This window comes from Lagopus leucura, unplaced genomic scaffold (genome assembly GCF_019238085.1).
Source record: "Lagopus leucura isolate 7727_CA_CO unplaced genomic scaffold, USGS_WTPT01 Super-Scaffold_100019, whole genome shotgun sequence".
NCBI classification, from domain to species: Eukaryota; Metazoa; Chordata; class Aves; order Galliformes; family Phasianidae; genus Lagopus; species Lagopus leucura.
In genome coordinates this window covers 5,737,431-5,753,429 of record NW_024962273.1, presented here as the reverse complement: position 1 = coordinate 5,753,429, position 15,999 = coordinate 5,737,431, and the positions used below count along the sequence as shown (strand labels likewise).

Sequence of the window (15,999 nt, the reverse complement as noted above, 5' to 3'; positions counted from 1 at the left end):
TAATCCACGATCTGTGCAACTGTGACTGCAGTTCTTTGATAGATCTGAGTTTGAATGGACCTCTGGTTCATCTGCTGCCAATGATGAAAGCCACTGCACAACAGCATATTGACAATGGACTCAAACTTTTCTCTAACCAGTGGAAAATAAACAAAAAAGAACTTGTATTCCTCCAAAGCTGTCGGGTTTTGCTGTTCCTGTGTTGTGCTGTGCTGGCTGCAGGCTTGCAGTGAGCAGCCATCCACATGTAGGTGCTAAAAGCTTCTGTAGGTGTGGGGCTGGTGCCATATGTTTGTAGGAGAAGTGTCCACTGAGGGCTGTTGGATGCAAAGATCTCCTCAGGCTGACTCAGGAGGTGTGGAAGCAGCAAATTGCTGGTGACGGGGCACGTATAGCAAGAAGTGTTATTTGTGCATGCTCTGTTCCTTTGCACCCTGGGTGTTTGGCATCAGCTGCTTGTCAGGGGTGGGATCTGTGCCTTTGCAGAAGTTTGCTTTGACTTGCTTCAGCCGTTCTTGTTATTTAGTTAAATATGTGACAGTGCACAAGCAGAGTGAAAAGGTTGCTGAAAAGTTGTTGGGCGCTTTCTATGTTCTGCTTCTCAGAAAGAAATCAATGCCTGAGTTCACAAGAGAAACCTATTGACAGTCCTGAGCATTTTGATCTTAATTGCTCTGTGCTTGTTCCTGCTGTGAGGAGTATGATAATATTTTGAAGAACATTTGTGAAGGTAAATGAGTGCACTTTGAGCGCTAAGACAGAATGAGTAGAACACCAAAAGGTCTGTGGTAGTTAAATACCATTGAGTGGCTAAATACCATTGGCTCACATTTGGACACGTGTTGGGTTGAGTGGTGACTGGTTTCTGGGGAAGGAAATGTCAGGGTACTGCTGGACATGTCTGGGCACCTGGTGGAGCTTCACATCCTCAGCTCTGAGGACACTGCATGCCGTGCACATTAGATGCATGGATGGTGGATGCCCAATCCCTGGGTGCATGCAGTGTCAGGCAGGACCAGGCTCTGAGCAACGTTGTCTAGCTGTAGGTGGCCTTGCTCAGTGCACAGGAGGTGGATAAGATGACCTTTAAAGGTCCCTTCCAACTTAAATGATTGTATGCTTGTGGAAAAGTGAGGCCAGTTTTGTTTCAGCTGCGTGGAACTGGTCTTCTGAGCTGAGTTCCCCAGCAAAGTGAAATCATATATATGTTTTGGTACTGAAAGTTGAGTACGTTTCCGTAGAGTACGCTGGGAGCACTTAGCCTGAACGAGATGCAACACAAGTGCCATTTCACAGCACAGTTCTGCTCTATCAGTGTTTTAATTAAAGTCATTCTACTGATAGAAAGTCTATTCTCTGGTGTTTTCTTTAATGTAGTCATAATGCATCAGTTTGAGCTCCCTTGCTGGAACATTTTTCATTATAATCCAACTTGGCTAAGTTTATAATTAAACTTCCAAATTCAAACCTGCTTTTATTGCGTTTTTGGGACAGATGAAATTTAAAGCAAGAAAACTTAGGGTTCCTAGGTTTTTCCCCCCACAACTCAATGCAAGTTAAGAAGCAATTCATTGGCAGAATGGTAATTTCATATCCTTGCTTTCAGACACCAGGATCTTCTCTAGTTTTGAGACAAGAAACAGGTATGACTGAATAGAAGAAAAAAGATGAAATAATTAAGATTTGTGCAGTTTGACTTTGGAGACCACCAAAATACCTGGGCTGGTGAATACAGCCGATTAAAATCATGCCTGCCTACAAAGATTTTCATAATTAGATGTTAAGAAATGTTCTTCTAGGGACCTGCTGGATCACGAGACTGTCTGGGGCAGGAGAAGCTTCTCCTCATTTGAGTTGGAAGGGACCTTTAAAGGCTGTCTGATCCAAACTTTCTGCTATGAACAGAGTCAGCTCCACCTCTGTCAGGTGCTCAGAGCCCCATCCAGCCTGACCTTGAGTGTCTTCATGGACGGGGCATCCACCATTTCTCTGGGCAATGTGTGCTAGTGCTTTATTAAATAAGACTGCTCCTCTGCCGTTGCTGCTGCAGACCCGTCTTTCTGCTCGTTTGGGAGAGAACAGAGTTAGCTCTTTGTATAACAGTTTTCCCACAAAGCAGGGCAGATTTCACTGCTATCTGAGGATATAGGGTAGAGTGGAAACGTCCATGTTACCTAGGGATATCATAAGGAGTGGGTTTGTGATGTGCATGCTAAGAAAATGGTTATGTAATTACTGCTTACGTTGACGTTAAGAAAATTTATGCATGATTAATGATGCTTATCTTTGTGGTAGACATCTACTAAATGATTTATAGCCAGCTAGAAGGGCTGCAATTTCTTCTGTTGTTGCTGCTGCTTAGTGTTTGGGATGATTCTAATTGCATCATATATTTTAAATGGAGAGTGCCACCCAGGTGTCCGTGTAAGCATTTCCATCTCAGACGGGTATAAGTAGGTCAGATTTACCTGTGGTGGGGGAAGGTCATGGCTCCCAGTGAACATGGGGAATTTAATTGGTGTATGACAAGGCTGAAATCGCTTCTCTGGTTTGGATCAGTTCAGGTTGATCATTTTCTAAGTTCAGTTACAAATACTGTACGAGTCCACATTAGTGCAGTGCCAGACTGCGTTTTCCTGAACCAGTGAAATGCTGCAGGGTGTGTGGAGAGACATCTGTCCTGGGGAAGCTGCAGGAACACAGCTGCTCCCTGCTCCACAGCACAGTAAGAATAGGGCCAGCAATCTGACTTGGAGTCATCTGCCTCCGAGCACTCCTCCAGAGCTGGCGGCTGTCTGACAGTGGCTGGGAGGCAGGAGCAGCTGCAGAGCTCCTTCCATCTCCAGATAAGCAGGGATAAGGCCAGGATACTTCCCTGATGTATGACAGGCTGCCCAGAGAAGTGTGGAGTCTCTTTCTCTGGAGGTATCTAAGACCTGTCTGGATGCCTACGTACTGTAGGAGCCTGCTTTACCATTAGGGCTGACCTAGATGATCTCTGGTGGTCCCTTCCAGCCATTACAACTGATGGACCTTATCTGATTTTTTTTTTTTTTTTTTTTTTTTTTTTCTGAGCATAATTCCATATGAACCAAACAAAACTAAAGGGATGCTTGTGATTAACCCTTCAAACACACAAAAACAGTGGGTCATTATTTAGTTTTATGAATCTATTAGCGCAGACAATCTCTGAGTCGGAGTGCTAGGATGTTGAATACACCTAGGTGATCAGTTTTGGAGAAGAACTATGTGTTTCACTGTGAAGCACATCTCAAACTTATTTAAGCAGCTGCATAAATTTAATCTCGAGAAGGCTCAGTAGAGTCAGTCCTAAATATGTAAGTTTCAGGTTTTTCCCCTTTCCAGTTTTTTCCTCTCTATCTTTGTCAGTTTAAGCTGGCCATGCTGACACATGTGGGAGCAGAGATATACTGTGACTAAATTTGATGCGAAGTCTTGGTGGCCTTCATAATGTAACTTATTCATGTCTCTGTAGATAGCATATGTTGCCTGTGCAATATTTTTTTATCATATCAGGACAGAGCAGCCACTGTTCCAAATTGTGTTATGTGAACCTAGCTATGCAGAAAATCTTCATTGTGCTTACTGTGGTGTGAATCAGTGGGCTTTGCTCAGCCCTGCTGGGGTAGGAGAGATTAGAATCAGTCTCGTGGTGTCTAATTTATTTCTGGTTTTTCAGACTTAATGTCATCTCTGTTCTTGCTTCATGGGGAGCAGCAGCCAGTTATCTTTGTAGGCTTGCTTGAAGAATGAACATATGTGAAACCCCTTATTTCGGGCAGGAGTCTGCTGCTCTCAGGGATTTACTGGGGATTGCTGTCCCTTTGAATGCTGAGAAGATGACAGTATGTTTAGGAAGCAGCTGATTAGCACTCCTTGTGCTTCGTTAAAAACCTCAGCATCATTGTCAGCTGATGGGGGAAGTTTCCTTGCACTTGTCCATTTGTGGCCCTGACCTGTTCAGGACACGCTGTTTTTACTGCATTCTTCAGCAGCTGGAGTGCTGCCCAGCAAATTCAGATGAGCACGGTCTGCACAGGGCTGGGTGCTGGCTCTGGTCCAGTACTTAAATCTGAGCGTCTGAATAATTTCTTTGCTTGTATTGCATTTTTGGGTGTGAACTGTATTGGAGCCAGTATCGCTTACTCCTTCTCTTTCTCTTGACAGGAGGTTGGTGACTGTGTTCTGACCCCGCCATACATGGTGATGCAATGCTGACAGCACTGGGGGAGCTGCTCCTCCTCAGCTCTTCTGTGTGAGGTGAGCACCCATCTGGATGGGCAAAAAAATTAACTGTAGGATATGCGAGGGCCCCCTCTCTTCTGCAGCTTCTCTGCTGTATTGGCACTGGGGTAATGTTGTTCCATTGAGGTATGAGCCTTCTGCATCTCAGTTCTGAAGGATTCTCAAGGTTTCTGGGCCTCACTTGGGTTTTGTATGAAGCTAATTGTGGTCTGTGTTGGGACTCAATGGGTTGCATTCTGAATCCAACGTGAAATGCTGAATTAATATAGCAGACATTAGAAAAGCAATAAGCTCGGTAATGTTGCCTGAGTTGTTGTATTTGGTCAGCTCGATGGCCTTATTGTTTGCTGTTTGTCTGAAATGTAAGAATGAACTAAACCAGATAACAGAACATTGTATCTACTCCTGTAGTTAGTCAATATCTGATTATATATAATTGCATGAATTTATCGTGATAGAAACTGTTTCAAAGTAATTTAAATGCAGCTTGAAATGACAGTCTATTCAGAATGTACTATTTTTGGGTTTATCTTCAGTTTCTTATCAAGAACAATGCTGTGTATTATGCATTATGACAATGTTGCTTTTCAAAAGGTTAAAAACGTAATGGAATTTTCTGGACTAAACTTCTAATAACGATAATTTTAATGAAAATCACCAAGATTATGGTAGTGGAGACCAATCTTGAAGACAGGTGTTATCTCTCTGCTTCTTTCAATATAGATGTGGCATTTCTACCTGTAAAGGCAGGATAAATCAATTACAAGTAAAAATATATTAAGAATTTAAACATGATATAAATACAAAAAAGTGTTACATAAGAAAAAATTGATGTAAATTTACTCCAGAAACCTGATCTTGTTTAATGTGGCGTGTACCACGTGCTAGGCTTTTTTTGGGGTGTCAGAACTATTCCTGTTTGAAAGTGGATTAATCCAAAGTACCTCCCAAGTCATGCAAAACAAAATATCTGCCTAAATCAGTGCCTAGCTGATCGTCTTGTGGCTTGAGAGAAACGTTGAACATTGAATCAGAAGTTGTGGGATTTGTGTGCCTTTCTTATTCTCCCGTGTTTTAGAGCTTGTCCAGTATTTGTAAGCAATTTGGATGGTCACTCAGGCAGGCATTTAGAAGTTGGGCTCCTGCTTTGTGTGAGATCCAGAGACTCTGCCAGAAACATTATTCCTTGCTTCTGATGTTGTACAGTGATTATTTTAATTAATTATACAGTGTGAAATTGCTAAATCTCCAGGATTTGGTACATTCCAGTCGCAGTGTGGCTTTTCTGTTCACCTGAAGTGGTGAAGAACTTCATCAGGGAAGCCTCCAGAGTATTTGGATGTTGCTCTGGGGCTCAGAGATCAGGGTCGCAAATGCAAGGCCCAAATTGTGGAGAAAAGCCTCAGTAATGTCAGTTTTTCTCTTCCAGGCTGCTCCACCAGGTAGTGATAAGCAGTGTCTCTCTTCCTTGCCGTTCCTGCTGTGTTTTGCATGTTACTTTTGTGTCTCTTGTGTTAATACATGCTGTGAAGCTAAAGCAATTTCAGATTTGGTGTATCAGTTGTCAGTGACCTTAAAACATAGGACATGGAGTCTGTAGTGTCAGACTGTCATTGGGTTCCTTGCCATTTATTTGCAGCGGCACTTTTCTTAAATTCTTAAGAACATTTAGAAACTTTTTTTTTTTTCTATTTGTTAATTTTAGGACTGAAGAAGACAAGAGACTGAATTATCTGAATTATGCTTCTGCAACAGAACTGGGTTTCTTCTCGTTGGACATGGCAGAGCCTGGGGAAGTCTTTCATTTTTTTTGTTTTCTTGATGTTGCAAGCAGCTGATCTGGAAGCCAGGAGAGGTCACCAGTTTGTCTGGAAAACAGGTAGGAATGAGATGTGTTGGTTTATCTACCAGATATTTCCTGAGTTTGAGAATGGAGCGCTGCTTCTTCCATGTTGTTTTAGGTTAGTAGGAAATGGCACGTGAGACCTTTGGATAGCTTTGTGTACGCACTGATATTTGTGATTTAGTGACAGGGGAAAGGCAAATATGAGGTGGTAAGATGCAAATGGCGTAAAAACTAAGCATGGCACCTGGTTTTGTAGCATGACAAAGCAACAAAGAACGTTCAATGATATGTAAACACTGGCAAGATCAGTAAATATTTAGTCAAAGAAAATACCCATCAGAAACACAGCTGAGCCAGGGGCTTCAATGCCCACAGTACTTTTGAGATTTCGCCTTTTATGAGTGGTTAAACTTGATGGGAAAAGTAATTTTCCCTTTTGTTTTTGAGAGATTTTTAGTGCTTATTTTTTAAATTGAAGCTCTATATAAGCGAAGAGGTTGAATTAGCTGCATAATGAAGTGATTATTCTGGGATAGTTCCTGTGCTACTGGTTGGATCGAAGCAAGCTTTCCTGGCCACCAATTAAATACTGCTTGAGTACAATGTGTTTCTACATTTTTGAATAATTTTTTCCATTGTCTTGCTTGTAAAATGAAGAGGAAATAACCAACAATATAAACCATCTTCCTCTAATTCTGTATTATATACATGACTCCTGAACAAAATTTGAAAGCCCAAGTTGTTTTCATGAGACAAGTCTTCAGTGCAGTTTAACTTCTGAAGTGTGTTGTACCATCAGCATTTAGAGGTGGGCCCTGTGAGTCATAAAAATTTAATTTGAGCTGATGATTACAGCTGACAGTAAAGCGTTATTGGTGCTTCAAAGACTCAGGCAGCAGTAGTTAAAAGCGCCAACAGGCGATGGCACAAATTTGTATGGACGGTGTGCTCTGAAAGCCTGTGATGAGAGTTCATCCAGTGCTGAGCTTGTGATAAACGTTCCAGGATAGAAGAAAGCTGTGTCGGTTATCGTGGTCTCACAGGGAAGCAGAAATGTTGGAGATCTTCAGAGTAAATTTGTAAGGCTTAAATCCTATCGGTACTTGGCTGTACTGTCATTGTGGATGGTTAGAGGTAGAAAACTTCTTTGTGTGTAATGTCTTCAGAATGAAAATACACGTTTATATTATGTAAGTCTAGTATGGTGTTTTTGTACTTTTTTCCCCCTAGACAGAGTTAATCATAAAGATCTATTGTTCTTTCAAAAGTTCGCAAGGAAGTGTTTTGGGAAAGTCAGAGAGTAACTTTAATGGATCAGATCCAGAGTCAGAGAGGTTAACAAAGCCTGTTACAGCAGGATATCGCTAATAAAAGAACCCTGGGATTTAGACAATCAAGTTCTTGGCCTAATGAGATTTGTGGTGCATATAATAGAAAAAAATAATGCTCTAGTTTGAGGGCTTATGTCCCCGATATTTAAAAAATGGAGTAAAATAAAAGCACAGCGCACCTATAACTGGGTAATTTTAATGTCAAAACTGAGCAGATTCTTTCTGATAGCAAGCAAACCTGTAGCTCCTGTCTCTTTTTAATGAAAGGTTCTAATGAGCAATCCCTAAGGGGGAAAGAGATAAACTGTTTTAAAATCTTGAGTTGTCTTTTGCAAGCATGGCAGGTTATTCTACAAGTTGTAGAGATCATGTTAGTGAAAGCTTTCACCCCAGGAATATGAATTTCTGTGTACTATATTAATGAAGAAAAGGAAAGGAAAAGGTGTTGTGTTAATACTGAAGTTTATAAACCAATCCTTTTTTTTTTTTTTTTTTTAACCTAAATTCTTGGCTGTCTCTAATGAAGACTCATGCATTTTCATGCTGGGATTGATGGGCTTGGTATAGGCGAAAGCAATTGTATTGAAATCATTGCATGTACAAAAAAAAAAAAATCAAAAGCTCAGGGTCAGTATATTTTCAAGTTTCAGAACTTGGTAGTGTGCGTTTTCTTTCTTTGCAACCTGTCTTGAAACCATTTATTTTCAGCTCTTGGTTTCTAGAGATGATATAATAATATATCTAAATATCTCTACGCTGTGTTTTTTCTTTCAAGACATTTCTTGTCAGATACTGATTTTTGTGACCGTCAGCCTAAGCATGAAAACAATGATTATACCAATTAAATTACTCAACTACCTTAAATAGTGAATAATTTTCTGACGCTTGTTAACTAACAAAGCAGTTTTAGTGATACAATCTTGAGAAAATTTAATTGGATTTAAATCCTTGTAAATTAATATTGTTTAATGGGATACCAAATTAGCAATTAGCGTATTTCAGGATGTTAGTTTTGTTCAGCTCTTGGGCCTGAAAAGTCTGGAATTGATGTCACGTAAATGGGTTTGTCCTAATGGAGACCAGTGGAGCTTTTAAAACTCTGGATGGGATATGGACATACGTGTGAATTTCAAAATGCTGTTGCTGGGGATGCCTGCAGCACGTGTGTTGGCAGCTTGCAGACTCACTTTCGCTACCAATGTCTTGGTTGTCTCGGTTCCTCCATAAACTTACCCGTCAGTTACAGTGGATGTGTTGCTTCTCCTGAAATAGTAATAGAAATACTTTTATAGGATGGTAGCGTTTAGATTTTTAGGGAAAAAGTTCTCTAAGGTAAAAATGGAAATAATATTGTGTGGTATGGAAGGAGGAAAAGGACTGTTAGAAACCAGAAATGTCCCAGTGTCTTCCCCATGAATAATTATCTCTGTAGAATGAATCCCAATGGGGATTTAGCCCAGCAGGGACATGCTCCCTTTTATGAATGGGAGAGCACCGAAAGTGAGACATCAGACTGGGAAATGAGTTTGTACAGATCATAGCAGTGAGATTTCACCGGAGGAAGAAACCATTAATCTTCTGGTGTCTGCGGGCTTCTGGGAGGTAGGTGTGGGGAGCTGCACGCTGTATTGCCCCAGGTGAGCACAAAAGACTTTGTTCAGTTGAGAGTTATTGCCTGTATCTGAAAGTGCTTCTAAAAATAGGGCTAGCAAATGGGTTTTGATCATTAGACTTTCTTCTGAAGCAATCCTTAATGGGAAAGATATGAAATGAACTTTTCAGAGAACCATCTTCTAATGTGGAGGAACCTTTGAACTCGGTGGAGGTGGGTGAGCCACTTAGGACTGAGATGAAAAGGATCTTTTGTTCTCCGTTAGCAGATAATGCTGCCATAAAATACCCTTTCTCAAGATCTTAATTTCAAGAATGCCACGTGCTGGTTTGGAAGTGCCTTTGACCTTGCATGTTAAAAGACAAACTTTTACCTACATGCACAAAATGTTAAAGAAAGTCCACATCTTCAAAGAGATTAAAAGATAGCACTGCAATAAATGGCATTTTTTTTTTTTCCAATGGAAGAATTGGAAATTTAGCCTGTTTAACGAAATCATGAAAGATTCTGAAGTTCTTGCTGTCTGCAGTTCTTGGCTATCAGCAGCAATCCTCTTTGGTTATAGATTACAATTGTGTCATCTCAACAGCAGGTTCAATTCTAAAACTAGTCAGCTTGTTGCCATAAATTGGGTAATTGAAAAATTGCCCTGAAATTATGTGCTTTATTAATTTTACACTTAACTTTATTCATGATCAGATTATACCTTTGTACTTCAGACAGATTATAATTCAAGTAACCCTTCTTATGGTAGTTGCTTCTAATGTATTTGCAAATTAAAGATACCAAGCCATTCTGGACTCCTGCTATTAGTCATATCCTCTTTGAGCTGGCTTGTCAAACTAATCTTTTCTAAATGTTTTGCTTAGAATTATATCAACTCTCAGGTAAGACTTTGCCCATTGACGTACTGCAATTCTAATTAGAAGTGCAAAATGTTCTCAAGTCGATGATTGTTGAAACTTTGTAAATAAAGTTGTTTTGCAAAATTTTGCTTACAGCAAAATGTAGTATTCTGGCTGATCTTTGTCGCTGATATTTCAGAGGCTTTAAGGATGGCCTCAAAACTCATAGTGTATTTTGTTAAAAAGGAATGCAGTATTTTCATATTGCTAAACATTTAGATTTAAGTCCTCGTTATTCTTTTTCTTATTAGTATTTTTACTTATCTCTTCCATGCACATACAGATTTCATTGCATAGTGTTCTGCTATGTTCCCTCACCCTTATTTCAGTGCTGTTCTCACCTGGCATTTCTTCAGCAGCTGAATCATCTAGTCTTGGGGCTATGGAGATGCATCTCACTGCCTTCCTCCGTAAACTTTGCAATGATGGTTTAAATATTTATGTGGATGACACATTTCAGAACTGTTGCAGACCTTGTGTCTTCAGGCAGTAAATACTAGTGTGTTTGCCAGAGAACTGGACAGAGTCCCTGAGAAGAGCTGGATCTCTCCTGCAGATGATCTCCCACGCTAGAAGCCCATCTGTAGGGAGTCAACCACCAGCAAAGTGTTCCTGGTGGCACTGCTTAGCAGAAGTGTCTCTCACTTCTGTAATTCTAGAAAAATGCACATTGCAAGCAATATGGGAAGTGTGAAGTGTCAGTCAAATTAAGAAGTTGAGGTAGGGAGGAATTAAACTGAAACTGAAACATCTGTTAATTTTAACACTTCGTACTGTTGGAGGAAAATCTGTAATGTGATAGCTGCTCCATGAGATGAGCACTGTGCAGTGACCCAGATGGACGACTGCTTGCTGGGTTCAAATATGAGCTTTTACAGCTTGTCTGCTAAGTTTCTGATTGTCAGGCTTGCCCTACATAGATCACTCAGAAAGCAACGTCTTCGCTTTATTTGCATGGAAGCCACAACGGATACAAAGAGCACAACAACATTGTTTTTTAGCGTAGTTACCACCATTAGCTCTGTGTTTTCACCAGCGATGAACAGGAGCCTGCATGCCATGCCTGTAAAAATCTGCACCAATAGAGGTGACCCACTGTTTCACAGCTGCTGTGATGGTATCCTTACTGGGAAAATGTTGTCCATGCTGTCCGTTCTTCATTGACCTGAACAGATGGAAGTGGTAGGATAGTCCAACTAAGACTGGCAGCATGCTCTGTGGTCTTCAAACTGGTTTGGGGCCTGGTGTTATCTCGTTGTAAGAGAAAGGTTGTCTTCTTTGCTGACCTGACTCCGTATGTTCAAGCCCTCAGCTTAGTCAGCATCATGGTGTAGCAGTCAGAGTTCCTGGTCTGGAGTTCAGGAAATCCAGAAGAATCATCCCTTTCTTGTACCAGGACAGTGCACGTCACTTCATCTGCTGAGAGCTGTGTCTAAAATCTTTATTCAGTGAGGAATTAATATATCACCACTCTGTGGACTGCTGTTTAGTGTCCAGCTTGTAGTGCTGACACCATGTCTTGTCCCTGGTAATGATGTGATCCAGGAAACTGTTGCTTTCAGCCCCACATTGGTTAAGTGGGTTCTGACAAGCTTGTGTACACTGTTCTTTCTGTTCCTGTGTGACCTCCCTGATGCAAATGCTGCAGTATTCCAGTGTTGCCACTGTTGTTTTGAATGCATTGAAGCTGATATTCAGCTCTGTACATGGTTCCCTGGTCATAGTCCAATGATTTGTGCAGATGAGCTGATGGAGGCACTCTTCATTGTGTGATGCAACAGCTATGGATGGCCCTTTGGAACATGAGATGTCTTTGATCCTCTGATGCCACTGCTGAAATATGTCAATCACCCCTCGCAGTGCTCACATCCTGTTTGGTCTCTGTCAATGTTCAGCAGGTGTCAAGGAATGTCAGTGGGAGCCAATTTTCCTGCATGGAAGAATTCAGTGATACACCTTTGGTCTACACACATTTGTCAGACACCATTCTGTTATTACCCCCCTGCTGCCATCTGTCACGTGGCAACAGAGTGTCACAGAATACTGGTGGGAAGGTTCAGCCTCTACTGCCATGCCTCCATCATCTGCCTCTGTTGTGGGCTAAAATTATGAAACAGAAGGCATTACTTTTGGAGCAGCCCTCATACTTCAGTCGTTTTTTAATGCGAAAACTGCATGCTTTAACAAATGTCTTTGTCTAACCAAAATCAAATGTGCAGTAGGTGGTGGTTTAAACTAGTTTACACAGGAGATTCACACTAATCTCTTAATGTCCCTCTTCCCTTCCTGAGAATAATAGTTTTTGAAAATAAGGTGCTTTTTTCCTGGTTTTTGTGGTATTGGGAAAAGTATAAGTTAGGTGTCTTATCCCTTTCTTTCCTCGGTAGTTACTATGGGAACAGAGCTGTGGGTCACAGGGGAAAATCTGCAAAAGTGGTTCCTTTTAAATTGTTCATTTAGAAGCAAAAGGATAGCTTATTATTGGAATTGTAGTATTTTTCATTCAACTTTGTCGGATTGTATTGTTGTACATATTTCACTCACAAAAGAAGCACAGTGAGTGGCAAGAAAAACAGATGGAGATGTTTTTGTACTTTTTCCTTAGGGTTAATATTTTTTTAATTGAATGCAGCTGTTGGAAAGATTTCTGTTATTACATATAGGCGGAACATTAAAAATGGATGCTCACATTTTCAGCCTGTTTCAATGGAGTACTAAGCTTAGTTATTCTGCTGTCAGGGTTCAGAACCCTGTGGTGTCTCATCATTTTTTTTTTTATTTTGAAGATTTAAGTACGTGTAAGTTGCAATAAGTGTTTTACTTATCCGCTTAACTGGGCTAATTCAGTATACAGTGGATGAACATAACTGAAGTTGTATTAGGAAACCCTAAGGTCTCTGCTGCAGATCCCTAGGCAGGTGAGACAGCTGGCTATTTCTAGGGGCACAAGTTTTGAGTAGTCTGCCCATTCATACCTGTATTTCTCTTGATTTTTTTGCCTGATACATATGGGAATAGTCCTGTAGTCATCAACATTATCTTTTAATTTCTCTTTGTAAAAAATGTGGGAAGTCAGGAACGCTAAGTGGGAAAGCTAGCAGTGAGAGATGTTTCACTGCAATCCAGATTGTTGACACAGCATTCACATGGCTTATTCAAATCACCCTCAGCAGGTTGATAGGTTGAAGTGCTGGCTTAATGGAATATCCAATATATTGGTTTCAGCTTGCACAGAAAATTCCTGCAGGGGTCATTTGGAGCAGGGTGTGTGAGTCCAGAGACAGAGACTGGTCCTTCCTATGCTGCCTGGTGTCCCCTGCTCTGTAGGCTTGCATGCTTCCTTCTTTTAGAGACCTTTTAGAGTTTGTTAACTGCATTTGTGTCACTTCTGAGAAGAACAGTGATTTAGGGATATGCAGCTAAACGTGGAAAAATATATGAAAACCTCATCATTATAGCAGTAGTAAATATATTGGTTCTGTGTGCTGGAGGATACGTAGTGGACAGTTGCAGATGTTGGCGTGTGGTGTGTCCTGGCAGACTAGCCGTGAAAAATTGCTTTTCAAATTAGAACTTAAAAACTTCCCTGCTCTGAACACCAAACCCTGCTCCCCGTGCGATTAGTGGTTTCATTTCTTTCTCAGCAGTTGGGTAATGATTATGGCTCCAGATGCTGCAGGAGTGATAAAGAGATTGATTAATTTCACTTGAAAGGGCATATGTTCAAAGAGGAGTGGGCGAACGCCTCCGACGCTGGGCCTGCATCACTGCTGCTTGCACGGCATGGTAGCCAGCTGCTCCTGAGGAAAGGACCAGCCAAACCACATTATTTATCTAGCCAGCGTATTTGCTGCTTGCTTTTGCCTACTTGCTGATGTACGTTTATTTTCTTGCTGTGTTCCATAGTATCTTGCATTCAGTGCTTTTTGTGTCTCTCTATGAAGCAGTGCTGTAGAAGTTCCAGCATGAGGCTTTGGGAGGGGGCTGGGGTCAGCACAGTGTGAGAAGCAGCCCACGTGTGCAGTGTGGTGCTTTTCCCCTGGGCAGAACCAAGTGGTAACAAAACGAGTCAGATTCCCTGGCAGAATCAACAGCAAGTTTAACAGTCTTCCTGTATGTTATTTGCATAATGTCTATATTATATATTGCAATGTTATTAGTAGTCCACAGCTTATGACTTGCTGAAAAATGCTGACTTCTAAAGTATCTAGTGTTCAACATACTTAAATGATAAAAAAAAAAATCAGCTTGTTTTGTAGATACTTCAATAAGTCTTCATTGGGTCTTTGTTGGCCTACAGAACAGGTCAATACAAGTATAAAGTATAGCTGATGGTGCTGGCCACATGATTAAATACAGGGCTGTGGCAGATCTGATTCTTATTGCTCTATCATTTGAACTTTTTCACTGATTTGTGTTCTTTGGGGTTTATTCCATCACCCCTGAGATCCAAAGGCCTTCAAATATCAATAGTTTAAAAATACCCTCTGATGTGTGAAACATGTTTTGCTTTTCCATGGTGTGACATTTGTAACCATAAACTTCACAGGTTTGAAGCTGCAGAGGACAAAAATAAACTGTACATCTTTCAGAGCTTTTGACCCATTAGTTAAATTGCTTTGTATCGCCCAACTGCTTTTAAGCAAAACAAGCACTTGGTAATATTTTCAATAGCTAGAAACAAGGTTTGCAGTGGAGACACTGCATATAGAAGTAATATTCTTGTATCTTTATTAGACTCTAATGTGTGTATTAGCTGCTTGCTTTTTAAGCAGCTGCTTAATAAAGTACAGAATCTGAGTCATGTCACAGACGAGTAAGAGGAGGCTGTAGTGATAAAGCACTGGCAACTTTTCAGAAGTTCCTTTATTAAATCTGCACATAAAGTAGTGCTCGTGTGGAACTTTTAATACCATTCCCTTAATATTTTTGCTCATGTTAGTCAGCAAACAATGAATTCAAACTGAAGTAAAAGTGAGTGACATGAAAACATTTGTAGCTCTGTGTTAAAAAGAATAAGCTTTCAATATTTTCACTTCAGCCAATCCAGTACTAAAAGCTCAGTATATCCTTGGACACTTGGCACTGAAATGAGAGTGATAGGGCATGTGTTAAGTATATTGCTTATGTGCTAGCGCATATGTGTGTGCATGTTTATACATTATTTTTTCTGTCTGTGTGTAAATCTGTTGCCATATAGGCAAGGACACCCTTTAGTAGCACAGACAGAAACTCAGCTGCAGTGTTTTGAAAAGACTGAGGGAGGATGTAATGAGAGACAGGGAAGTTGACGTAAATGATGACAGCAATGTTACTGTGCCCTGAGGGTCTTGCAAAGTACCTTACTTAAAACCAATTTTTGCTTTGTAGATAAGTGAGCATGTCGTGGTTAAGTCAATATACGTGTGCAATTGGTGATAAAGCTTGGTATTACCCACCTTCTGTGGTATTTTTCATACTTAAGCTTTAAAGGTAACGTCGTATATATGTTCATAATGCTGTGAACTGTTTCATGCTTTTTGTTACGAGCTTTCCAGCGTGTTACTTGGTTTAGTAATGGGAGTTCAGGCTGCCCACAGATTTCTCTCTTCTTGGGGATGGATGGCTAATTGACTGCTGACCTTTGCTGGGTTCCTCTTTGAAAAGCAGAGCGTGTGGGTGAGTGACACCAGGGGATAACAGATCAGAAGGGCTAAAAGCAGGTGAAAAAATGTAATTCTGTAACTTTCATTTAGATGTTGAAGACTGTTTTGAGAATATAAGCAAAAGGAAATTCCTTCTTTGCCTTCAGATATTTTAAAATTTTTATGAGCTTGTTTTTTTTTTTTTTTTTTTAAAGTAGTTACTCTTTTTCACTGTAATTTACTTGTCCTTGATTGATTTTTTTTTTTCTTTTTTTTTCCCCCCTTTTAAATAGATAAGACAGCTTCCAGAGTGCTCAGAATGATTTAATTATCATAGCACACAGGGCCCCAAATCAGATTTAAGGCATTTTGATACAAGTTTATGGAATAAAGTGGTGAGCAGGTGCAGATGATG

The 15,999-nt window shown here is 40.5% G+C and overlaps 1 protein-coding gene across 4 annotated transcripts in view; it reads left to right on the top strand.

Moving 5' to 3' along the window:
• Positions 1–15,999, top strand: part of THSD7B (thrombospondin type 1 domain containing 7B) — a 292,733-nt gene that overhangs the window by 44,307 nt on the left and 232,427 nt on the right. For all 4 annotated transcript variants that reach the window (XM_042877909.1, XM_042877908.1, XM_042877910.1 and 1 more), the window contains exons 2-3: positions 4,189–4,281; positions 5,972–6,145. In XM_042877909.1, the coding sequence (XP_042733843.1) occupies positions 6,007–6,145 (139 nt within the window). In that variant the 5' untranslated portion in view covers positions 4,189–4,281; positions 5,972–6,006. The remainder of the gene's footprint in view (positions 1–4,188; positions 4,282–5,971; positions 6,146–15,999) is intronic.